The sequence below is a fragment of the Lissotriton vulgaris genome, unplaced genomic scaffold (genome assembly GCF_964263255.1).
Source record: "Lissotriton vulgaris unplaced genomic scaffold, aLisVul1.2 SCAFFOLD_1745, whole genome shotgun sequence".
Lineage (NCBI taxonomy): Eukaryota > Metazoa > Chordata > Amphibia > Caudata > Salamandridae > Lissotriton > Lissotriton vulgaris.
In genome coordinates this window covers 301,762-328,852 of record NW_028254451.1, presented here as the reverse complement: position 1 = coordinate 328,852, position 27,091 = coordinate 301,762, and the positions used below count along the sequence as shown (strand labels likewise).

The window sequence follows — 27,091 nt, the reverse complement described above, 5'->3', positions numbered from 1 at the left end:
ATTCAGTAAATTCCGCAAACGGAACGGAATTTGCCGCCCAGGCCTAATTAATAAGCGCCGTAGTTAATAACTCCACCTCTGTTCGCTGCTCTTTCTAGGTTTCCAAAAGGTGTCATGTGGCTCTCTGGTTTAAATCCGAGGTTTTCTTCGGCACAGGCCTCATACGTTTATGCTTCAATATTGGCTTAAAACAGAGAGAAAAGAGAGAGTGGAAGGTGCATTTTTCGCAGCCTGTTCACATAACGGCGGTTCTACTCAGCCTTTCATCCTTCTGGGGTCAATAAAAGAAGTACCACTGAACCTGGTATCAAGAAACATCGGTAGTCAGCGCCAAGACACCCTTCAGGTGACCGTGTCCGCAAATACATGTAAGGATTAGCACAGCCACCCACAATGCTTGCAGGCTTGACACCAGCGCCTCTGATTGGCCACTTCCTTGTTCCGGTTAATACAGCAAAGCATGCAGATAGGTGCGCCGGCCAATCTCAGCGCTGAGGTGACCGACGGTCTGAAGCACTCGGTAAAACTCGCTTGTTGTAATTGGAAACTGGCGTTTTACCAGCATCAGCAGCGTGTATCACTTACCCACCTCACTTACAGAATTACTCTTGGTGGGGCATCACTGGCCTCCCTCAGGGGGCATCACTGGCCTCCCTCAGAGGGCATCACTGGCCTCCCTCAGTGGGCATCACTGGCCTCCCTCAGAGGGCATCACTGGCCTCCCTCAGAGGGCATCACTGGCCTCCCTCAAGGGGCATCGCTGGCCTCCCTCAGAGGGCATCACTGGCCTCCCTCAGGGGGCATCACTGGCCTCCCTCAGGGGGCATCACTGGCCTCCCTCAGAGGGCATCACTGGCCTCCCTCAGAGGGCATCACTGGCCTCCCTCAGAGGGCATCACTGGCCTCCCTCAAGGGGCATCACTGGCCTCCCTCAGAGGGCATCACTGGCCTCCCTCAGGGGGCATCACTGGCCTCCCTCAGGGGGCATCACTGGCCTCCCTCAGAGGGCGTCACTGGAGGGCGTCACTGGCCTCCCTCAGGGGGCATCACTGGCCTCCCTCAGAGGGCATCACTGGCCTCCCTCAGAGGGTGTCACTGGCCTCCCTCAGAGGGCATCACTGGCCTCCCTCAGAGGGCATCACTGGCCTCCCTCAGTGGGCATCACTGGCCTCCCTCAGAGGGCATCACTGGCCTCCCTCAGAGGGCATCACTGGCCTCCCTCAGGGGGCATCACTGGCCTCCCTCAGAGGGCATCACTGGCCTCCCTCAGAGGGCATCACTGGCCTCCCTCAGGGGGTATCACTGGCCTCCCTCAGAGGGGGTCACTGGCCTCACTCAGAGGGCATCACTGGCCTCCCTCAGAGGGCATCACTGGCCTCCCTCAGTGAGCGTCACTGGCCTCCCTCAGAGGGCGTCACTGGCCTCCCTCAGAGGGCATCACTGGTCTCCCTCAGAGGGCATCACTGGCCTCCCTCAGGGGGCATCACTGGCCTCCCTCAGAGGGCATCACTGGCCTACCTCAGGGGGCATCACTGGCCTCCCTCAGGGGGTATCACTGGCCTCCCTCAGAGGGCGTCACTGGCCTCCCTCAGAGGGCATCACTGGTCTCCCTCAGAGGGCATCACTGGCCTCCCTCAGGAGGCATCACTGGCCTCCCTCAGAGGGCATCACTGGCCTCCCTCAGGGGGCATCACTGGCCTCCCTCAGGGGGCATCACTGGCCTCCCTCAGAGGGCATCACTGGCCTCCCTCAGAGGGCATCAATGGCCTCCCTCAGAGGGCATCACTAGCCTCCCTCAAGGGGCATCGCTGGCCTCCCTCAGAGGGCATCACTGGCCTCCCTCAGGGGGCATCACTGGCCTCCCTCAGGGGGCATCACTGGCCTCCCTCAGAGGGCGTCACTGGAGGGCGTCACTGGCCTCCCTCAGGGGGCATCACTGGCCTCCCTCAGAGGGCATCACTGGCCTCCCTCAGAGGGCGTCACTGGCCTCCCTCAGAGGGCATCACTGGCCTCCCTCAGAGGGCATCACTGGCCTCCCTCAGTGGGCATCACTGGCCTCCCTCAGAGGGCATCACTGGCCTCCCTCAGAGGGCATCACTGGCCTCCCTCAGGGGGCATCACTGGCCTCCCTCAGAGGGCATCACTGGCCTCCCTCAGAGGGCATCACTGGCCTCCCTCAGGGGGTATCACTGGCCTCCCTCAGAGGGGGTCACTGGCCTCACTCAGAGGGCATCACTGGCCTCCCTCAGAGGGCATCACTGGCCTCCCTCAGTGAGCGTCACTGGCCTCCCTCAGAGGGCGTCACTGGCCTCCCTCAGAGGGCATCACTGGTCTCCCTCAGAGGGCATCACTGGCCTCCCTCAGGGGGCATCACTGGCCTCCCTCAGAGGGCATCACTGGCCTACCTCAGGGGGCATCACTGGCCTCCCTCAGGGGGTATCACTGGCCTCCCTCAGAGGGCGTCACTGGCCTCCCTCAGAGGGCATCACTGGTCTCCCTCAGAGGGCATCACTGGCCTCCCTCAGGGGGCATCACTGGCCTCCCTCAGAGGGCATCACTGGCCTCCCTAAGTGGGCATCACTGGCCTCCATCAGAGGGCATCACTGGCCTCCATCAGAGGGCATCACTGGCCTCCCTCAGGGGGCATCACTGGCCTCCCTCAGTGGCCATCACTGGCCTCCATCAGAGGGCATCACTGGCCTCCCTCAGGGGGCATCACTGGCCTCCCTAAGTGGGCATCACTGGCCTCCATCAGAGGGCATCACTGGCCTCCCTCAGTGGCCATCACTGGCCTCCATCAGAGGGCATCACTGGCCTCCCTCAGGGGGCATTACTGGCCTCCCTAAGTGGGCATCACTGGCCTCCATCAGAGGGCATCACTGGCCTCCCTCAGTGGCCATCACTGGCCTCCATCAGGGGGCATCACTGGCCTCCCTCAGTGGCCATCACTGGCCTCCATCAGAGGGCATCACTGGCCTCCCTCAGTGGCCATCACTGGCCTCCCTCAGTGGCCATCACTGGCTTCCCTCAGTGGCCATCACTGACCTCCCCCAGTGGCCATCACTGGCCTCCATCAGAGGGCATCACTGGCCTCCCTCAGTGGCCATCACTGGCCTCCATCAGAGGGCATCACTGGCCTCCCTCAGGGGGCATCACTGGCCTCCCTAAGTGGGCATCACTGGCCTCCATCAGAGGGCATCACTGGCCTCCCTCAGTGGCCATCACTGGCCTCCCTCAGAGGGCATCACTGGCCTCCCTCAGAGGGCATCACTGGCCTCCCTCAGGGGGCATCACTGGCCTCCCTCAGAGGGCATCACTGGCCTCCCTCAGAGGGCATCACTGGCCTCCCTCAGGGGGTATCACTGGCCTCCCTCAGAGGGGGTCACTGGCCTCACTCAGAGGGCATCACTGGCCTCCCTCAGAGGGCATCACTGGCCTCCCTCAGTGAGCGTCACTGGCCTCCCTCGGAGGGCGTCACTGGCCTCCCTCAGAGGGCATCACTGGTCTCCCTCAGAGGGCATCACTGGCCTCCCTCAGGGGGCATCACTGGCCTCCCTCAGAGGGCATCACTGGCCTACCTCAGGGGGCATCACTGGCCTCCCTCAGGGGGTATCACTGGCCTCCCTCAGAGGGCGTCACTGGCCTCCCTCAGAGGGCATCACTGGTCTCCCTCAGAGGGCATCACTGGCCTCCCTCAGGGGGCATCACTGGCCTCCCTCAGAGGGCATCACTGGCCTCCCTAAGTGGGCATCACTGGCCTCCATCAGAGGGCATCACTGGCCTCCATCAGAGGGCATCACTGGCCTCCCTCAGGGGGCATCACTGGCCTCCCTCAGTGGCCATCACTGGCCTCCATCAGAGGGCATCACTGGCCTCCCTCAGGGGGCATCACTGGCCTCCCTAAGTGGGCATCACTGGCCTCCATTAGAGGGCATCACTGGCCTCCCTCAGTGGCCATCACTGGCCTCCATCAGAGGGCATCACTGGCCTCCCTCAGGGGGCATTACTGGCCTCCCTAAGTGGGCATCACTGGCCTCCATCAGAGGGCATCACTGGCCTCCCTCAGTGGCCATCACTGGCCTCCATCAGGGGGCATCACTGGCCTCCCTCAGTGGCCATCACTGGCCTCCATCAGAGGGCATCACTGGCCTCCCTCAGTGGCCATCACTGGCCTCCCTCAGTGGCCATCACTGGCTTCCCTCAGTGGCCATCACTGACCTCCCCCAGTGGCCATCACTGGCCTCCATCAGAGGGCATCACTGGCCTCCCTCAGTGGCCATCACTGGCCTCCATCAGAGGGCATCACTGGCCTCCCTCAGGGGGCATCACTGGCCTCCCTAAGTGGGCATCACTGGCCTCCATCAGAGGGCATCACTGGCCTCCCTCAGTGGCCATCACTGGCCTCCATCAGAGGGCATCACTGGCCTCCCTCAGGGGGCATCACTGGCCTCCCTCATAGGCATCACTGGCCTCCCTCAGTGGCCATCACTGGCCTCCATCAGAGGGCATCACTGGCCTCCCTCAGGGGGCATCACTGGCCTCCCTAAGTGGGCATCACTGGCCTCCTTCAGAGGGCATCACTGGCCTCCCTCAGTGGGCATCACTGGCCTCCATCAGAGGGCATCACTGGCCTCCCTCAGTGGCCATCACTGGCCTCCATCAGAGGGCATCACTGGCCTCCCTCAGGGGGCATCACTGGCCTCCCTAAGTGGGCCTCACTGGCCTCCATCAGAGGGCATCACTGGCCTCCCTCAGTGGCCATCACTGGCCTCCATCAGAGGTCATCACTGGCCTCCCTCAGGGGGCATCACTGGCCTCCCTAAGTGGGCATCACTGGCCTCCCTCAGGGGGCATCACTGGCCTCCATCAGAGGACATCACTGGCCTCCCTCAGGGGGCATCACTGGCCTCCCTCAGGGGCATCACTGGCCTCCCTCAGGGGGCATCACTGGCCTCCATCAGAGGGCATCACTGGCCTCCCTCAGGGGGCATCACTGGCCTCCATCAGAGGGCATCACTGGCCTCCCTCAGGGGGCATTACTGGCCTCCCTCAGAGGGCATCACTGGCCTCCATCAGAGGGCATCACTGGCCTCCCTCAGGGGGCATCACTGGCCTCCCTAAGTGGGCATCACTGGCCTCACTCAGTGGCCATCACTGGCATCCCCCAGAGGGCATCACTGGCATCCCTCAGACGGCATCACTGGCCTCCCTCAGAGAGCGTCACTGGCCTCCCTCAGAGGGCATCACTGGCCTCCATCAGAGGGCATCACTGGCCTCCCTCAGAGGGCATCACTGGCCTCCCTAAGTGGGCATCACTGGCCTCCATCAGAGGGCATCACTGGCCTCCATCAGAGGGCATCACTGGCCTCCATCAGAGGGCATCACTGGCCTCCCTCAGTGGCCATCACTGGCCTCCATCAGAGGGCATCACTGGCCTCCCTCAGGGGGCATCACTGGCCTCCCTCATAGGCATCACTGGCCTCCCTCAGTGGCCATCACTGGCCTCCATCAGAGGGCATCACTGGCCTCCCTCAGGGGGCATCACTGGCCTCCCTAAGTGGGCATCACTGGCCTCCTTCAGAGGGCATCACTGGCCTCCCTCAGTGGGCATCACTGGCCTCCATCAGAGGGCATCACTGGCCTCCCTCAGTGGCCATCACTGGCCTCCATCAGAGGGCATCACTGGCCTCCCTCAGGGGGCATCACTGGCCTCCCTAAGTGGGCCTCACTGGCCTCCATCAGAGGGCATCACTGGCCTCCCTCAGTGGCCATCACTGGCCTCCATCAGAGGTCATCACTGGCCTCCCTCAGGGGGCATCACTGGCCTCCCTAAGTGGGCATCACTGGCCTCCCTCAGGGGGCATCACTGGCCTCCATCAGAGGACATCACTGGCCTCCCTCAGGGGGCATCACTGGCCTCCCTCAGGGGCATCACTGGCCTCCCTCAGGGGGCATCACTGGCCTCCATCAGAGGGCATCACTGGCCTCCCTCAGGGGGCATCACTGGCCTCCATCAGAGGGCATCACTGGCCTCCCTCAGGGGGCATTACTGGCCTCCCTCAGAGGGCATCACTGGCCTCCATCAGAGGGCATCACTGGCCTCCCTCAGGGGGCATCACTGGCCTCCCTAAGTGGGCATCACTGGCCTCACTCAGTGGCCATCACTGGCATCCCCCAGAGGGCATCACTGGCATCCCTCAGACGGCATCACTGGCCTCCCTCAGAGAGCGTCACTGGCCTCCCTCAGAGGGCATCACTGGCCTCCATCAGAGGGCATCACTGGCCTCCCTCAGAGGGCATCACTGGCCTCCCTAAGTGGGCATCACTGGCCTCCATCAGAGGGCATCACTGGCCTCCATCAGAGGGCATCACTGGCCTCCCTCAGGGGGCATCACTGGCCTCCCTCAGTGGCCATCACTGGCCTCCGTCAGAGGGCATCACTGGCCTCCCTCAGGGGGCATCACTGGCCTCCCTAAGTGGGCATCACTGGCCTCCATCAGAGGGCATCACTGGCCTCCATCAGAGGGCATCACTGGCCTCCCTCAGGGGGCATCACTGGCCTCCCTCAGTGGCCATCACTGGCCTCCATCAGAGGGCATCACTGGCCTCCCTCAGGGGGCATCACTGGCCTCCCTAAGTGGGCATCACTGGCCTCCATCAGAGGGCATCACTGGCCTCCCTCAGTGGCCATCACTGGCCTCAATCAGAGGGCATCACTGGCCTCCCTCAGGGGGCATCACTGGCCTCCCTAAGTGGGCATCACTGGCCTCCATCAGAGGGCATCACTGGCCTCCCTCAGTGGCCATCACTGGCCTCCATCAGGGGGCATCACTGGCCTCCCTCATTGGCCATCACTGGCCTCCATCAGAGGGCATCACTGGCCTCCCTCAGTGGCCATCACTGGCCTCCCTCAGTGGCCATCACTGGCCTCCCTCAGTGGCCATCACTGGCCTCCCCCAGTGGCCATCACTGGCCTCCATCAGAGGGCATCACTGGCCTCCCTCAGTGGCCATCACTGGCCTCCATCAGAGAGCATCACTGGCCTCCCTCAGGGGGCATCACTGGCCTCCCTAAGTGGACATCACTGGCCTCCATCAGAGGGCATCACTGGCCTCCCTCAGTGGCCATCACTGGCCTCCATCAGAGGGCATCACTGGCCTCCCTCAGGGGGCATCACTGGCCTCCCTCATAGGCATCACTGGCCTCCCTCAGTGGCCATCACTGGCCTCCATCAGAGGGCATCACTGGCCTCCCTCAGGGGGCATCACTGGCCTCCCTAAGTGGGCATCACTGGCCTCCTTCAGAGGGCATCACTGGCCTCCCTCAGTGGGCATCACTGGCCTCCATCAGAGGGCATCACTGGCCTCCCTCAGTGGCCATCACTGGCCTCCATCAGAGGGCATCACTGGCCTCCCTCAGGGGGCATCACTGGCCTCCCTAAGTGGGCATCACTGGCCTCCATCAGAGGGCATCACTGGCCTCCCTCAGTGGCCATCACTGGCCTCCATCAGAGGGCATCACTGGCCTCCCTCAGGGGGCATCACTGGCCTCCCTAAGTGGGCATCACTGGCCTCCCTCAGGGGGCATCACTGGCCTCCATCAGAGGACATCACTGGCCTCCCTCAGGGGGCATCACTGGCCTCCCTCAGGGGCATCACTGGCCTCCCTCAGGGGGCATCACTGGCCTCCATCAGAGGGCATCACTGGCCTCCCTCAGGGGGCATCACTGGCCTCCATCAGAGGGCATCACTGGCCTCCCTCAGGGGGCATTACTGGCCTCCATCAGAGGGCATCACTGGCCTCCCTCAGGGGGCATCACTGGCCTCCCTCAGAGGGCCTGACTGGCCTCCCTCAGAGGGCATCGAACAGGAACCCCCGGGGTTGTTACGATAGATGAAGAACATTATAGCTCAATATTCAACCACGAGAGAAAGTTTTATACAGTGGAGGTCTTGACCACATGCATTTCAAGGTGCCCTTATCTCAAATGAAGGTACAAGTAAAAATTCAGACTATTGCAGAGGATCACACAATTTACACAAGCGGGGTATAGGGGCATCCATTACTTAAGGCCATCCAATCAGACGTTGTGCCGACAGGTACAATAAGGGGACACACAACAATAGATAATGGTCTTGGGGGGCCATTTGGTCTTGGGGGGCCATTTGGGCAGGGCATGTAAACACACCTTATATCAACGGGAGCATCGATGGTATAGACATGCCTCCCCCACCCTCAGCGGCAAGACTTGGCCAGTAGCAGCACGTCCAGTTGGGCCTAGTTTGTCTTGAGTCACATGCATGTACGTCATGTGAGCTGGACTATGTACCTCCGTCATGCACGTGAGGCAGAGGGGTTCCAGGAGCATCCACATAAAGGGGGACAGCGCCAAAACACAAAACTGCAACTGTTGGATTCCGACATAATGTCGCCGCACCGTGGGAAGCAGCGAGCGGCGCTGTCATTATTGCAGAGGATATGAGGGGTGGAGAGCATTTAGGTGTTAATCTGGGCTGCTACGGGAATTCACAAGGGCATATTATCAATCCCACTATCGCCGCTTTATCAGCAATTTCCTGCCGATAAAAGAGGCGATAATTTGTCGCCCTTTCTTGATAACATGGCCTAATGACCCCTAACAGAAGATGCTAAAATGTATTTCTCTCGGATTGGTTCTTGCAATCTCATTCCATTTTACAGCCAGAATCGGAAAATGTAAATAAATATCAGAATGTTCCGGGCTCACGCAGCAGTGGGGAAAGCAAGAGATTTTGCACAATTGCACACTCCGGAAGTGTGACACAGGCAACGATTACCCGCCTCATCGCCATTGCAGCGAGGCGGGTTGTGGAACTTGTCTCTAACAAGTGGACGGCGGTTCCAAAAGTTTGGCAAACACTGGATTAAGACACAAAACGTTGACAATGTATTAAAAAAACATCTGGCATTCCCAATATTCAAGAGAGACAGGTATCTGTACATGCTGTTCTCCTCTTCCCCCTTCCCACTTGTCTGCTCGCTGGTGCACATTAGCAGAAGTTTGGAATTGGACGACGTGCGATACGGTGGGGACATGAGCACGGCGACACAGGAGATAAATATCGCAGTCAGAGGGTGAGGGGCTTGCATGCAATATGGACATGAAATGAAGCAGAATACTGGGGTGCAGCCCCCCTCCTTCTCACAATAGAGGGTATGGCGGAGGGATCTGCAGTGCAATAGACGTTACATTTGCCTAGCTATGGGCAGAAGGGTACAGTGGCAGGGACCTGTAAATAGAGTGGGTTTTAAATAGGTTTTCCTTTTGCCCATGGCTATAAAAGATGTGCAGTCTGTAAACATGAGAGTCATTCAGCCGGGTGGGTTGCGTAAGTTTGTCATTCTAAAAGTGTGCAGTAACTCCAACAGGGTGGAGAAACGAGGGTTCGGAGCACAAATGCTGACAATTACAAGAACACAGCGTGCATTCGAATTCGACAAGGTGTAGGTAAATTTGTTCATAGGTTCACTCCCTGTCCGCACAAATCCAAAAGCTTTAGCAGTGGCATATTTTTCGACACCCTGGTATACCTTTAGCAAAATCTGCCTATGGGCTACAGACACCAGGGTGGGGACACCAGCACGGCGACACAGCATCTGACGATCGAAGGCAGACTGATGAGTTTTGCATGCAAGAAAAACTTGATATGTAACAGGATATTAGGAGTTCCCTTGGGGGAACTTACCCCCCCCCCCTAGTCTACCCCAAAGGCAAATGTCCAAATTTGCACTCTGTGCACGTTGGTATATCAGGCAGAGCAGTGGTTACGAAGAGCGCAGTAGTTTTAAATTCCCCACGGGGTATTCATTTTGCCGGCTCTGTACTCCCGTACAAGCTGAGGTCAGTGGGAGAGAGAAGGGTATGGTGTTAGCAATAACTCGTTAACAAATATACTGCTGGCCTTGGAGGCAAACTCCACTATGCGGGACTGGGCGGTGAGGGGTACAGAAATGTTCCGACATCCCTACCCAGTAGGGCCATATGGGCACTGAGGGTGCCGTAGGGACATCACCGGAATGGTGGTTAAAGAAGAGAACAGCAGTTCTCAACTTCCGGGGAGGCTATGGAACATTCCTACAAATGGTTAAATAAAGCTGTGGTTAAAGAAGAGAACGTTAGTTCCCAGCTTCCCGGGAGGCCATCGGACTTTCCTATGTTATGGTCAAAAAGACCTGCACAAGCCCACCAAGCCGGAGGGCGAGGTTCCATTCTAATTCAAAATCAAAGCAAATAAGTAGGCTGGGTAAGTCAGGCGTTGCATCTTTGGTGTAAACACCACATGGTTCCCCTGATAGGGACGGGGCGCGCATGTCAGATGTAGAAAGGAGTTGTCCAGTAGAAGGACTGGTAACCGCAGGTTGCAAGAGGATATAGAGCCTGCCATGATGGGGAGACCCCAGATATGACTGGGCATTGGCGGAGTTACAGGGCGATCCGGAGGCTGATTGGTACATAGGGACATCCTTTCAGGAGCACAATAGGGTGCCTTATGCCAAATTCCAGGAGTCTTCCTGGCAGGACCTGGTTGAAAAATGTTGGTGCCCCGCTAGTCCCTTGAGAGGTTGTAAGCCTGAGTAACCGGGGGCTTGTCTTAAATACGCTCCGCCCCTAAAAAGGTGTGAGTAAAGTCATGGACTGACGCCCGCTAGTCCCTCAAGAGGTTGTAAGCCTGAGTAACTGAGGGCTTGTCTTGCTACGCTCCGCCCCTAAAAAGGTGTGAGTAAAGTCATGGACTGGTGGTCGATGGTGTTCAAGGGGGAGATTCGCCACACAAATGGTAGCACCGATGGGGTTGGCCACGGTGCAGTGTGGCTCATCAGGCAGGCAAGGCAGGGCAGCTCAGGTCGGTCACCGCTGCCTGCCCTTGGATCACCCGTAAGTTAACCCACCACGTTGGCATACTCCTTGCATATAATAAACCTGAAGCAAACTGTTTTCCAACCAAACTTGTGTGGACTGATTATTTTGTGTAGCTCGACCAATTAGGGCTAACCAGGGGGGGTTGCTGCTATCGGCACTAAGTATTTCTGTATGCTTGTCCCTTCCTGGCCCGTCGGCTCATACCCAAGGATAGGGTAGGATGGGGCCAAGGCAGTGCAGAGGTCAGTGGCGAGCCGTACACTGACGCACCGATCTCGTTGCACAAACCCTCCGAAGGCACGTTAAAATAGTCCTGTTTGTGTTTGGAGTGAGTGCGGCAACGACTGTGATGAATGTGCTTCTGTTCCCAGGGATCAGCGCTGCCTCATTTGCATGGTTGCCGAGAAGCATCCAATGGGAACAGCGCTGTCCTCAAGGAACCTTGGCTCTTGGTGCAGCTGCAGTGTGGGCAGACTCTGCCAGCTGCAAGGGGGGAGGGGGTACATCAGAGCGTCACGGGGTGGGAGGCCCCCTTGCAGGTGGAAGGGGGGACATCACAGCACCACAGGGAGGAGGGCCCCCTTGCAGGTGGCTTGGGATGTAGGGACACATCACAGCATCACTGGGTGGAGGGCCCCCTGCAGGTGGCTGGCGGGGGGTGAAATGAACATATTTGGGGGCCCCTGTGCCACCAGTATGTCACTTTTCATGACGTACTGATGGCGCAGGCGGCCTTTCCATGGGGCGGATCGACAAGGAAGTGCAGCAGTGTGGCACCTAAACCCTTTGGCTGCGACACGCTGGGGCACTTCTGAAGCACAGCGATGCAACATGCAACATGCAACAGAATGCGGCAGCACGTCTGATACTCAGACTGCCAAAAAGGGCGCCATCTAAGGCGGCCCTCCAGCAGCTACACTGGCTCCCCGTAAGGAGAAGAGTGGAGTACAAAGCTCTCTGTACCTGTCATCGTATTCTGAATGGCAGGGCACCCGCCCCCCTGACGAATCTGATCAAAGCGTACATACCAACACGGGCGCTTAGATCAACAGGGGGTGGCCTATTGAAGACCCCAAGAATTAAGAAGGCCCGCATGGGAGGCAGGTCTTTCAGACACTTGGCGGCAACTAATTGGAACAAACTGCCAACGGACCTGCGTCTGGAACTAGATGAGGCCAGATTTCGGGCTAAATTAAAAACCTATCTTTATAGCAAATAATGGCCCGTGCTGTTCTGTGCTCCCTGTCATCTGCCTACTCCCACTTTCAGCGCGTGGACACGCCGGTGTGCGTAAGCGCAGCGCTCAATAAATGTCCCAATAATAATAATAATAATAATAATAATAACATATTTACAATGAGTGAAGTCACTAAGAGTGACGTTCCTGTGGCGATAGGGGCTTGTACATATGCCACCGACTGTTCAAGAGATAGCTAGAATAAAATCCAGGTAATACGACAATCCAACACCAATTTATTTAAATTGACGAACAAACGCAATGCATAGGTACTCAGGCTAGAAAGGGTGATGCCTATGTCTCTGTCTTAGCAGGGATAGAGCTGTATTACAGTGCCAAGAAGCCTTGCGAGCTTTATAAATTAAATAATACATAAACCTACCAGACTCTTGTAAGGAGGGGTCTCTCTGGCCTTGCGGGAGCAGCAGTCCGGCCCCAAAAACACTGCACCTATTGCACTGAATTCCACCCAAAAAACAGAAAAATTGCAAAACCTTTACATCAAAATGTAAACCCAATTGGCAGAAAACTACTGGGGAAATCCAGATAAGAAGTGTTGAGAGTAGGATTAGGACTTTTTGAGTCTTCCTAAAACCTTGTGAGGCCCAGAAGAATCAAATCACTTATGCAAACCGGGATCCCAGCTCAAACCTTATAGGTTTATTCAAAGTAGTAGTACCAACTTTATTCGATCTAAATAAATAGGACCATAAAAGCACACCAAAAGAGGTACATAAAAATACAATAAAAATCCGACGTCATTTACAGCAATACATTTTAAAATCAATTCTTTTTATTTCATTTAAGTATTTGTCAATCCTATTGATCGTTATTTATGCCGCCGGCGTACGTTTTATGCATTCTGTTTAAGAGAAGAGATGGAGTGTAAAAACCTCCGCTCAGGGCCCGCGAGACAATCCCATTCACATCTCTTATTATTATTCATACTAACAGATTATTAATATTTTTGTTAAAATCCATAGTTTATGAAGTATCCATACTAATATATTAACGAGAGAGCCCAAACCTTTGAGGCGGGTAATCTCAGGAACCACAGCACCAATCACAACCCCCAATACAGCGTTGGAAAGGGCAGTTGCAGCAGAAGGACATAGGCTATGCAGACGCCCACGATATACATTTCAAAGGTAAAAGAACCGTGCCAGCAAAGTAGTCCCTTGTGGGCGTGTCTGCGTGGTGCCGTGGGCGTGTGCTGGGGGTGTGACAAACGCTGGGGGCATGTGGTACGTTCCGTCCTTCATGCCATGTCTCATATTGTGTGTTAATCCCACCCTGCTCCCTTTTAAATACCCCTGCACCCCGTAATCATAACCCACCCTTACTCCTTAAAATACCCCAACACCCTTAAACAATAACCCATCTTAACCCTACAAATATACCCTGTACCCCAAAACCCAAACCTATCCCTAAACCCTAAAAATACCCCTGTACCCCAAAACCCAAACCTAGCCTTGAACCCTATAAATACCCCTGTACCTCAAAACCCAAACCTACCCCATAACCCTAAAAATACCCCTGTACCCCAAAACCGAATTCTAGCCCTGAACCCTAAAAATACCACAGTACCCCTAAACCCAAACCTACCACTGAACCCTAAAATACCCCTGTACCCCAAAACCCAAACCTAGCCCTGAACCCTTAAAATACCCCTGTACCCCAAACCCACCACTGAATCCTAAAAATACCCCTGTACCCCAAAACCCAAACCTAGCCCTGAACCCTAAAAATAACCCTGTACCCCAAAACCCAAACCTACCCCATAACCCTAAAATACCCCTGTACCGCAAAACTCAAACCTAGCCCTGAACCATAAAAATACCCCTGTACCCCAAAACCCAAACCTAGCCCTGAACCCTTAAAATACCCCTGTACCCCAAAACCCAAACCTACCCCTGAACCCTAAAAATACGCCTATACCCCAAAACCCAAACCTAGCCCTGAACCCTTAAAATACCCCTGTACCCCAAAACCCATACCTATCCCTAAACCCTAAAACTATCCCTGTACCCCATAACCCAAAACTATATCTGAACCCTTAAAATACCCAAACACCCCAAAACATATACCTCTGTACCCCAAAACATATACCCCTATACCCATACTTACCTTATCCAAACATTTAAAAAAAACATGCTTTTACCATTCATGCATTTACAACTAATTTAGTTGTAAATGTATGCGTGGTAAAAGCATACAAAATGCAATGCCATGCGTTATAATGGCATTGCGGAGTCATGGTACTTTCGTAATGAAAGTATGCGGAGTGATGGTATGCGGAAAGAAAGTTGCGGAATAATGGGTGTTTACCCTCCCTCGGTAAGTACATTGTTGGCATGGCGGCCCACATCTCCAGCAACATACTCATATTTTTTCACCACCCATTTGAAAAATGCACAGGTCTCTCTCATTCATGGCCAGCACCGACATACACTTTTAGACGCACCTCCCACCACAAGTTCTAGAATTGCGAACTTTAGAGATGGGGAGCTACGTTAGAATCTCGGCATCAGCTCAACATCCTGTGATTACAGGCAAATCGCTTTGTCTCCCCGTGCCTACCATAAATGAATGTGTTCTTCTGTAATGTAAATTGTGCTCATGTCATGTTGTCGAGTTCGCGCTATATAATATTGCAAGGAAAAATCAAGTAGGGAAACTCGAGTTTACACACTACTAAACGCGCACTCTTAAGTGCATCAGCAGTGCCCTGTGAATCGGAGCGTTTCACAGGCCTGTCACAGATAAGAAATGCTATCTAAACGAAATCCTACAAAACAATATACTACTGGCCGGCAGCAATTCATACCCGGACAACGTCGGGACGGGCTGCTAGTATCGTATAAAATAATAACCAGTTATTAAAACATCATGAATCTAGTGATTGCTAATCTAATATCAAGCAGAATTAGTCCTGTCATCTATACAAATGTTCTTTCTAGCATATAAAGCGCCCATAAAAAAAAAGGACAAAATGGCGGGCCATGATTGTAGAAAGAGGTGCGCCGGGGGCATTGAGTAAACTGTAAGGGCTTTAGAAGGCTTAAAAAGAGTGCTTCATCCGCTTATTATAAAATTTACAAAAAAGTACGACTTGCATAGTGCTCTGTATCGTAATATTGTCACATGGACAATTTCCGAGCTTCGAGGACCAATCTTTAGGTTTTCTGATGTCCAGACTTTGTGTCGAAGTAAAATAGGTTGGATCCTGATAGAGGGGCATATCATCAACGGCCAGCAAAAATTATCGCTGGCCGTATTTAGCATGCACAATAATAACGCGGGCCTATCGCCGAATTCTATCGCCCGGTGAGGGCACGATCAGCAATGCGCATCGCCGAGGCGATAGAAATCCTAGCAATAGCGGCGATAAGGAGCAATATCGCAGGATTACCTGCGATAAAAAAACAGCGACAGTAAAAACATTGGTGAAAAGCAGATGTGGATTCCGCATGACGATCCACCTCCCATGTTAAACATGGCTAAGTCCAAAAATTAGCAGGCGTAAGGAACCGGCGAAATAGCCAGTTAGCACTACTTTAAATGTCGCTAGGCCGGTTAGCGTTTCCCTTGTTGACAGGGAGATCCTTCGTTGGCGATTATTTCTGCTGTATTTCTCACGGGAACGCCTACCTCGCATCTCATTAGAGATGCGAGGTGAGGCGAAATGAAAATGGGCGCTAAAGCATGGATTCATGCGTTAGCGTGTCCATGCTGATAGGGCGATAAAATTATTGCCACTTTTCCTCCAAAAACGGACGCAAAGGTGATGATAATTTTAACACCGGCCTTTGAGGATAGGCCCCTAAGTTGTTAAGAAACGGGGCTCCCAACTCAGCATGGCAAACAAACGTAGAAGCGCTTTTGGGTGTGGCTAGCAGATACCTCAATCTCATTTTCCACCAATTGTAGCTCCGTACATTTTGCATGGCCCCATTTACCCGCCCCGTATGATGCTATACTAATACATTTAGCCTTGAGCATCTCTTGGGGGGATTCATACCCAAACTAAAACTCCCGGTAATACTACAATCCGACACCAATTTACTTAATCGATGAACAAAATGCAAGACATGGGTACTGGGGCTATAAAACACAATTTGTACATCTGTCCCAGCAGCGTTGAGTCTGATCCCAAAGACGCACGCCAAAAGACTCAGCAGGTATCACAAAAACATCATTTTTATGGGGTTTAGCCAGAAAAGCCCTTTTATCAGGGGTGAAATTTAATTTAATGGCTGGAGCTCAGGACCGCTAATGTCACGAAGACATAACATCATGAGCACATCCTGAGCGGTGCTTCCTCGTGAGGAGCAGATCTTAATACCACTTATCAATACACAGACCAGGCTTCTGTTCAGCTGATCTTCTGAAATGGAAAGCACCGAGGCGTGCACGCGGAAAGGCTCGCTCGTGTAAAAGAAGTGCACATTTCTTTCTGCTGGTATGAGTAGATGTCAGTGTAGGCAGTAAGTTTACCTTTTTTAACCATACATTGCTTTCAAAGGAGTAGAAATGGTCATACACAGACACAAAACCTAACTGGAAGGGGCCACTGCATTTTACACCGCCCTGTGTAGCCCACCTCTGGATCCCTTTAGGGAGGGGTCTTGCTCTGAAAGCCAGCAGCCAATTGGAGAAGTGATTCAATGTAGGGAGCAGCATGCGTGTGTAAACTCACCTTCCTCTGTCTAACAAGCATTGCCCAATCCAATTCTTACAGAAATCGAACAGTCGGCGTCAGAAATCCGAGCTGGCAGGGGAGAGGCCAAGCCCAGCGCGGAGTTTGGGAAGAAACAGGGGCCCCCTCCTCGGCGGAGGAAATACAGGTGAGTGTGGAATGGTAGTGGACTGGGAGGGGCTGGAATGGCAGAGGAGTCCAGAAGGGGAGGGGTTTCATGGGAGAGGAGAGGAGGGGAAACTAAGACAGGGGGATTGGAAGAGGTGACAGTGGGGCTTGGAGAGCATGACAGCATGGAAGGGAAAATAGGACAGTGAGTTAGCAAGAGGTGACAGAGGAGCTTGAGTCACATGACTGCAGGAATGGGAGAGTAGGACAGGAGGGTTGCTGGACGTGACAGTGGGGCTTGAAACACGACAGCATGGGAGGGAAAATAGGACTGGGGTGTTCAAAAGAGGTGACACCGGTGCTTGGAACACGACAGCATGGAAGGGAAAACAGGACAGTGAGTTAGCAAGAGGTGACAGAGGAGCTTGAGTTGGAACCGAAGCAGCAGAAATGAGTAATTAGGACAGTAGGTTTACAGGAGATGACAGCAGGACCTGGAAAATATGGTACCGGGAATGGGAACATAGGACAGTGGGTTTGCAAGAGATGACAGTGGGGCTTGGAGCGCATAAAAGCAGGATTGAGACATTAGGACAGTGGGTTTGCAAGAGAGGAGTGCTGGCACTCGAAGATATGACAGCGGGGTTTCAGATAGGACGAACGGCAAGGTTTGCAGGAAAGAACACAAGGTTAGGGAGTGTGTTGGGATTTGGCAGACAGAGCACATCAGTGCTTGGAAACTACAGGGCTTTTTATATCTGTCTGTAATGCGCTGCAGCACTGAGTCACAGTCAAACAAAATCTATTTCCCCTCCAGCCATTAGCACCGCCTATCCCCCCCCCCTCCGCTTTCCACAAAGAGGCCTTAGAGCCCGAGCGAGCCATGCATAAGGCCGCTAAACAAGCACTCTCAACGGAGGCGAACAGACCCCCGAAGTAATCATTCCACTTCCACCATATTGTAGCCCTTTTTTGGACAGCCCTTGCCTCACAAACCACCTACCCCGTTACATGCACCAGTCCTTGCCCTGCTCCCAATCTCCCAGTTGCGGTGCTTGAAACGCCTTCCATAAGCGCAAATTTTGCAGGCCTGGGCGTAGCTCGCTGAGTTTTGCTTTGCAAAACTCCGCAAGGTTACAAAAAATCTCTTTGAAGTTCCGCTAGTGGCGGAGTGCAGTGCGAACTACAGTTTGTGCTGGTATTCCTGCAGCCCGGGTAGAAAAGAAATTCTACCCGAGCACCTCCTAGTGCTCGTGACCTTACCGTATGCGATCACGAGTGGGGGAAAAACTCCGCTGCACATCGCAAAGTGGAGTTTTCTGCACTCCGCGAGCTCCGTGGAGTGCGAAGTGCAGAAATTATGCAAACTCCGTGAATGGAGCAAAGTTTACCACCCAGGCCTACAATATTGCTCTTAGCCACCGTCAGCCCCAATGTCATCGGGTAAGGTCGGGTGCATCCCAGACATGCAAAAGCCGCCCCTTTGCAGAGGCTACCATGCTGCTCCCACAAATGTTATTAAGACAAGTAAACACTGACTCCCAGTACTGCGGGATAGCCAGACAACTCCATATCATGTGGAAAATCGCTCCCACCTGGCCGTAGTTCCTATGACAATGCGGCCATGGCCCTTCCCGTCTTTACCATAATAGTGCATGCAAAGTAGTATTTATGTAGAATCTTTGATTGCAGTAGGCGGAACCTGGACCTTATAGCCCCCTCCCGGGGTATACCAAGGCCTCGGGTCACTGGTCATCCTCCAGGCCTCCAGGGTCAGCTCCCATTGCCCAGTTAGGGTATCGGGTAGTTATTTATCAGTTTTCGATAAGTTAGGGAGATTGCCTTTCAGGGCATCTGCTCACCCAATAGTCTATCTTCAAGCTGTGATGTTTCAGGGAGGTCCTCTCCCCTCAGGAGCGCCTTCTGCAATGCATGTCATATTTGCAAGTCGCGATAGGTTTCAGTGGGTGCGAGGAGGTACTCGCTTTGTAGTTCAACAAACAGGATCACCCCTCCCTGTGCCCACCGGTGCCCCAGCCAGGAAAGACCAATAAGATCATATTTGTCAGAACCCGGCTGTTTCTTCAGTGTGCCCAGATGTGCAGTGTCCCACAGGAGGGTGGCCTGAGTAATCCTATCTCCCCGCCCAGTGTATTCAGTATGATGTGCCAGAGGGTAAGTGTGACTGCCGTTAGACCTGGGAAGGATGTGCAGCGCAACCAGCCACAAATGTAGTGGTGTGGCTCACTGGTTAGAGGCGGCAGACCCGGAAGCAGACATTGGCCCGGGACCAGGGTTCAATTCCCGACGTGGCAGGGTCGTGGAACAGGGTCAGCGGACTCGATAATTCTTGCCTCGGTGCCTACTCTAACCAGGGATCACACTCGGCAACTCTGGGCATTAGCTTGCCTCATCTCTACAACGGCCCCCACATTCGCCGGGGATGCCTGGTTTCACCTTGGAGATACCCAGTAGGGACCATCTCACAGGGATAGCCAGGACGGATTCCCCAGCGGTCCACAGCGCCACGACGCCTCAGGGCAGCAGTGCGCTTTACAAGACACATACATTTACCTACAAATGGCCCTGAGGTAGCCCCCCTGGTTGTATGATCTGCCTATCCATAAGATGAACTGGCCCCCCTGTAGGAAGAAGAACCCAGTGATTGACAGCCGTAAGCTGCGCCACCCAGTATTAATTTTGAATATCAGGCAGGGCAATTTCACCATCGTACCAGCCTCTCGACAGCTTTTTAATGGCTAAAGGCGCAGGGCCACCATCCCAGAGTAGAGCACAGGTTTCAGTCTCTATCGCCCTAAAATAGGTTCCAGGGACTGGGTAATCGTAAATCGTAAATCATACGTTCTTACATAGCGCCTTTCACCGTAAGGTCTCAAGGCGCTTGCTTTGGGAACCCGTCCTGGCCTTTCCCCTGCGAGATTACCCCTACTAGGCATCCCCAAGGGAAGACCAAGCATCCCATCGTGGTGGGGCCGTAGTGGAGATTAAGCAAGCTATTGCCCAGAGTTGCAGAGTGGGACCCACGATTTGAGTAGGCACCAAGGCGAGAATTATCAAGTCCGTGGACATTTTGAGCTCAAGGCCCTGCCGCGTCGGGGATTTAACCCTGGTCCCGGGTCTGACCTCTGCATCAGGGACTGCCTCCTCTAACCGGTGAGCCACACTTTACGTAGCGCGTAGAGAAAACTGTGCAACGCCATCATTTTAAATAAGGCAGCTTTATTGAATGATGATAGAGGCAGAGCCCTCGACTGTTTATCATTGCATCGCAGGCGCGTGAGTGGAAGGTCTAAGCTATTAATTTAGTGTACGTCAGGGTCAGTGGCGATGTAAGGCTCTAAATAGAGAAACCCACCCGTGACAATGCAAGCCTCGCAATCACGGGGCAGTCGCGGTGCACCTCCGTGGAGGCGATTATTCAGGGACTTGTTCCAGTTGATGATGTAGCCCGAGTATTGACAAAACAGAGTAAGTGCATGCATACGTCTATCTAGTGTAGGGCCGCATCTGAGACATAGAGGTGAATGTCGTCCGCATAAAGGGATATTTTATCTTCCCAATCATCGGTCCACTGCAACCCTCGTTCCAACGGTCATGCCTGATCCGGGCCGCCAACGGCGCCAAGACTAGGGCAAACATTGAGGGGGAGAGTGGGCAACCCGGTCAACATGTGGTTTACCGTCACTTGGGCCAGGGGATCAGTGTAGAGGAGCCGTATCCATGCCACAAAGCACGGCCGAAGGTCAGCCTGGCCAGCACTTCAAACATGAACTAGCACTTGACTTTATCAAATGCCATTCGAGTGTCAAGTGAAAGCACGAGGACTTCCTCATGAAGCTCAGCGGCACAACCCAGGGCGCCATGCAGGCGCAGCAGGTTAAGAGCGGTTCTCCGCCCTGGCATGAAGCGGAATTGATCCGAATTGATCAACGTCTTGATCACCTGGATCAGCTTGGAAGTCAGTGACTTTGCCAATCTTTTGATCTCTGCATTTAACCGCATCGCTGCGGCGGCTTTTCCCGCTGTGTGCGGCGTTTTTTAAAATACCGCGTTACATGACAAGCTCAGCTCGTCTTCAGCATACGAGCGCCATAGCTGATGACGAGCTGAAAGGGATTAAGAACGAGCATCAAAGGGGTTAAGAACGAGACGGGCCTGTACAAGGTGCAATCCTCAGGTGGTTTACCCTCTTTGTGAATGACTACTATATCCTCGCCGAGGTCTCTCGACAGAGGGACGCTGCCCTTGCTGGGGTCTCTGGTCAGAGGGACGCTGCTCTTATTAGGGTCTCCCCCTTCTGATTGGCTCCCCACTCTCTCTCTGCTCCTCTTGTTTTGAACAGCTTCCAGTTTGCTCTGAAGTCCCAAAGGGGTCTTCCCTCTCCTATCTTAATTAGGATTTACATTAAGCTTCTTACATTCATAATTCCATCACTTCTGTTTGTTGTCACTCTCTAATGTGGGAGACAACCATCTCCCGCTGAGCTTGGATCTTCCTCTGACCTTCTAGGCGCTCTGTGGGCCTGCGGTGAATGAGTAAACCGGAGACAGAGGTCCTGGGTGCTAGCCAGGACAGGGTGTGCACCCCTCCTTCTGGCTGCTGATTTGGGGTCTTCTGTGAAAATTTCTCCCCAAGTCGATAACCTTGGGGCATATTAGCAAGAACCTCGTTAAAATGATCGCCGTTTTAGCGCCAGGAAACTGCAGCTAAAACGACGATAATTGGCATGCTAATATGCGTTATAGATTTCCAATAGAAACCCAGGTTAGATGTCCCTTGTTAAAAGGCCTGCGTCAATCCTAACGCCTGGTTTGAAAAGGCAAAGGGATTTTGACACATTCAAGTCGAAAAGTGATGAAGTAAAAGGTTGCAAATTTCACTGCATCAGTTCTACGTGGCTATTAACGCCCTGCATACATTACACCTGACGCAGATATAATGTGGCACAGGCCTCTACAAACTGACATACCGAGACAATGTATCAGTTTGTAAATATGGAGCAGTGTCGAGCACTGATTGTGCCTCCGCTGCGTCAAAACAAATGACACTTAGGCGGAGCTAGCTCCTTGCAAATATGACCCACGGTTTGTATAACTTTCTGACGTGTACTTTACGGAACTGGGTCAAACTGTCTGCTAAGCTCTGTCCATCAGGTGTTTGGACAAAATATCGAAAACACAAATATTGTGTGACAGATGATCGGGTCTAAAATATTGAGGACAAGAATATTGTGAACATTTTCTATGGGTAAGTAAAGTTTTACTATATGTAACTACACATATATGTACTGTGGCAATATATATGTCTTCAAGGTACGTGCACCTGGAGTTAAGAATAGTAATTCTATACTAACCTATTTGCACTTACCTTCTCGATAAAGTTGTCCTCGATATTTTTTACACAATATTCTGTACACACAATATTTGTGATATTATATCACTGATCCGTCCTTCACCTTGCAATATTCCCCTTTCAGACCTCGCCCTTCCCAGAGGAACGTGCTGCAACTCACCCTGCTGCACACGGTCCACTGAGGAAGGCTCTTAAACGCACTTCTTCCATTATGTTCCATTGTGGGGTTTGAGCCTCTTGTTTGCCTTCAACCCAGCGAGCGCCAACACGAGTCCAGGCGAACAAGCGCCGTATGCAAGCCTTCAAGCTTCATCGATTCAGATACAAAGAACCTGATTCACAGAACTAACTTAATACAAAATCCTAAACTTACTACCATTTCGGTATTCACAGAAGGCACTTACTCATTTTGGTATTCACAGAAGGCACTTACTCATTTTGGTATTCACAGAATGCACTTACTCATTTTGGTATTCACAGAAGGCGCTTACTCATTTTGGTATTCACAGAAGGTACTTACTCATTTTGGTATTCACAGAAGGCGCTTACTCATTTTGGTATTCACAGAAGGTACTTACTCATTTTGGTATTCACAGAAGGCACTTACTCATTTCCGTATTCACAGAAGGCACTTACTCATTTGGGTATTCACAGAAGGCACTTACTCATTTTGGTAATCACAGAAGGCACTTACTCATTTTAGTATTCACAGAAGGCGCTTACTCATTTTGGTATTCACATAAGGCACTTACTCATTTTGGTATTCACAGAAGGCACTTACTCATTTCAGTATTCACAGAAGGCACTTACTCATTTCGGTATTCACAGAAGGCACTTACTCATTTCAGTATTCACATAAGGCACTTACTCATTTTGGTATTCACAGAAGGCACTTACTCATTTTGGTATTCACAGAAGGCACTTACTCATTTTGGTATTCACAGAAGGCACTTACTCATTTTGGTATTGACAGGAGGCACTTACTCATTTTGGTATTGACAGGAGCCACTTACTCATTTCGGTATTGACAGAAGGCACTTACTCATTTCGGTATTGACAGAAGGCACTTACTGATTTTGGTATTCACAGAAGGCACTCACAGAAGGCACTTACTCATTTTGGTATTCACAGAAGGCACTTACTCATTTTGGTATTTACAGAAGACACTTACTCATTTTGGTATTCACAGAAGGCACTTACTCATTTTGTTATTCACAGAAGGCACTTACTCATTTTGGTATTCACAGGAGGCACTTACTCATTCTGGTATTCACAGGAGGCACTTACTCATTTCGGTATTCACAGAAGGCACTTACTCATTTTGGTATTCACAAAAGGCACTTACTCATTTCGGTATTCACAGAAGGCACTTACTCATTTTGGTATTCACAGAAGGCACTTACTCATTTTGGTATTCACAGAAGGCACTTACTCATGTTGGTATTCACAGAAGGCACTTACTCATTTCGGTATTCACAGAAGGCACTTACTCATTTTGGTATTCACAGAAGGCACTTACCCATTTTGGTATTCACAGAAGGCACTTACTCATTGATGAGTAAGTGCCTTCTGTGAATACCAAAATGAGTAAGTGCCTTCTGAGAATAGCAAAATGGTAGTAAGTTTTGGATTTGTCTTAAGTTAGTTCTGTGAATCAGGCCCCAAGTGTTTACAGGATATCGGATGCATGGTGCAATGATCCTGGGGCTGGAGAGGATGCAGGGGTTCTTTTGTGGGGTCGCAGGGTGTGTCCCAGAGAACAGCAGAGGATCACACTAAGGAAATGGGGATTATTGGCAGAAAGGATGAGAGGCATTTCATGCAGGGCACCAGACCACCCTGGCATTTGGCACAGAGGATAGTAGGATTGGGCAGAGGGTATACCGGGGATTGGCATACAGGGCACAGGTTGGCATAGGTGTAACTGATAAGATACTTTTTTTCCATCTCAATGGTAAGAGGTAGTAATCAACGTGCTCTTTTTCTTTCAGGATGGCTCCTCCGCGGCCCATTAACAAGCCCCATGCGTGCTTGTCGACCGCCATCATCATGAGCAGCATGGTGCTGATGGACGCCTACCTGGTGGAGCAGACCCACGGCTCGAAGAAGATGGGCATTTGCATCATGGTCTCCATCGGGGACATATGCTTCCTCATCATCCTCCGATATGTGGCCGTCTGGGCCGGCGCCGAGGTCCGCACCGCCAAACGAGGCTACGCCATGATCCTCTGGTTCCTCTACGTCTTCGTTTTGGAAATCAAGGTCTACTTTGTTTACCAGAATTACAAGGCCGACCGAAAGAGTTTGGACATCATTGCCCGCAAGGCCTTGACGCTGCTGCTCTCCATCTCCATCCCGGCTCTTTACATCGTCCTGGTGGCCATCGAGCACATGGAGTACCTGCAGACCTTCAAGAAGAAGGAGGACCTGAGGAATCGCCTCTTCTGGGTCATCGTCGACATGCTGGATGTGCTGGACGTTCAGGCCAACCTGTGGGAGCCGCAGAAGAAGGGGCTGCCGCTGTGGGCCGAGGGCCTCATGTTCTTCTACTGTTACATCCTCCTCCTGGTCCTGCCCTGCGTGTCGCTGAGCGAGATCAGCATGCAGGGTATCCACATCACGCCGCACAAGATGATGCTCTACCCCATCCTGAGCATGCTCACCATCAACGTGGCCACCATCTTCATCCGGGGCAGCAACATGCTCTTCTTCAGGGATGCCCGCGCCTCCAGCATCTTCATGGGCAAGAACATCCTGGCCATTGTCCTGAAGATCTGCTCCTTCGTGCAGTACAAGAACCAGATGCAAGACACGCCCGGTGGGTTCAGCCTCCCGCTGCAGCATAATTCCACTGTTCATGCCCAGCCTGGGCGACATCGGATGAAATCCCGCAACCAGACTACCTCCTCTGAAGTTCTACCAGGGGAAGACACGTGACGCGCTCTCTGCGGGCACGGCCTATGTCAAAGCACGCAGGCATCCATTGTGTTAGCAACAGGCACCTCACATCCAGCGAAGCGGGGTGTCAAACCCCGGGGCGTAAAGCCGGGCCACTCCTGGTGCAGATTGGGCACGTATCCAGCAGTGGGCGGCTCCAGCGCAGATTGTGACCAAACAAAATGGCCGCTCAGAGGAGGACACAGAGGCCGTAAGCGAGCCGGATGGGAGACATCTTTCCCCTGGGGTTGTCCACTTTTACATAGGGGACTTGTCATTGACTGATTACCGGTGGAGGTCCAGTTTACCAAAACGAGGCCTCTTTGTGACGTTGCACCAGAGCTTGCTCAAGGTGGTTGTCTTTGCTTGTTACAGTTTCTTGGAGTTAATCTGTTCACAATTGTAACAAAACCAACATCTTTGAAGATGATTTTTGCAACTGAAACTCTTTAAATAAGGATATTCGAATGGTGGTGGTGGTCAACGTGGCCATGTCATGTGGTGTTGCGGTCGCCAGGCTCCGGCCATAGTTGTGCATGATTTTGGCCAAATGTGGCACCCTCTGTCACTGGAGTGCAACTGAAGATGTGTGCCAGAGGCCTTGGAAGCAAAACCCATTTCTTGCTAGAATTGTGACTCCCGCAGGCGCGGACATCGCGGCGGGGCTGCGGTGCGGGGCTGCGGTGCGGGGCAGTGAGCCACCCGGCCCCGTGTGCAGGAAACATCTCACATCCATGCCGGCAGGCACAGGGGGGTTCTGGGAGGGATTGGGGTGGGAAGGTCTGTCCTTGCAGAATATATTCATAGCTTGACTGCCTGACTGACAGTGACACAGAGGCTGTAATAGATCCAATTACCAGGAAACAGAGTGACATCACTTCCTTTCTCAGGGTTCCCTGACCAGTCTGTCCTGATTACAGACTGTGTCGTTTGGCTGCTTGTAACTTACAGCAGGGGGCCTGATTGACATCTAGGCGGACGGATTACTCTGTCGCAACAGTGACCGATATCCTATCTGCTGAAGTATCAATCCCATAGGATATAATCGATTTATTTCTCTGCAGCGTTGTAATGGAGTAACCGATCCGCCAAGATCTAAATGGGGACCAGAGTCATCCGCAATCAGAGTGATGTCACTTCCTGCTTCCAAAGCTGCCAATACAATACTCAGGCCAAATTAGTTCTTGCTGCCTATGGCAACCATAAGCCAAGAGGCTCACAGGACGCACAGGGACGCGGCATTCTGCAACACGCCTCCAGACAAACCCTTCAACATACATGCCAACATTTCCCAGTGACTAACATTGAAGCAGAAACAATTTTAGGTGGGAGACCGCTAAAATGAAGCAATTGTTGGCTTTAAAAGCCGGGGCTCTCCCGCCTGAATCGGGTCTGTTGGCATGTATAGTTTTATATTGTAATTGCATTTATATAGCCAGGGCCGGCTAGCGCTGGTGGAGCCTGGTTAGACAATCACTTTTGGCACCCCCACACAACACGACCACTTCCTCGTATTCTCTCACTACCACCGGCAAAAGTGCCCCTCATCTCTCCTATCATAAGATATTGCTAAACATAGCACCCCCCCTGAGGTCACAGCGCCCCCTGCACAGGTCAGCGCCCATTGCGGCCGCACCAGTCGCAGTGCCCTAAAGCCGGCTAACTATCCCTGAATGCTGGCGACAACATGCCATCCGTCTGCATCTCAAACCTGCCTCCTCGGGTCTTCAGATCACCTCACAGGGCTGCTCTGGGGCAGGTCTGACGCCCATACAATTATAAAGAAGGAAGGGGTTGCCACTTGACCTATCACAGTAAATACAGTAAGATAACCACC

General features: G+C 52.9%; 1 protein-coding gene across 2 annotated transcripts in view; it reads left to right on the top strand.

Moving 5' to 3' along the window:
* Positions 1 to 25,975, top strand: part of LOC147659528 (transmembrane protein 121-like) — a 116,906-nt gene extending 90,931 nt beyond the window's left edge. For both annotated transcript variants that reach the window (XM_086951670.1, XM_086951671.1), the window contains exons 2-3: positions 16,879 to 16,984; positions 24,309 to 25,975. In XM_086951670.1, the coding sequence (XP_086807796.1) occupies positions 16,879 to 16,984; positions 24,309 to 25,254 (1,052 nt within the window). In that variant the 3' untranslated portion in view covers positions 25,255 to 25,975. The remainder of the gene's footprint in view (positions 1 to 16,878; positions 16,985 to 24,308) is intronic.
* Positions 25,976 to 27,091: the final 1,116 nt, after the last annotated feature.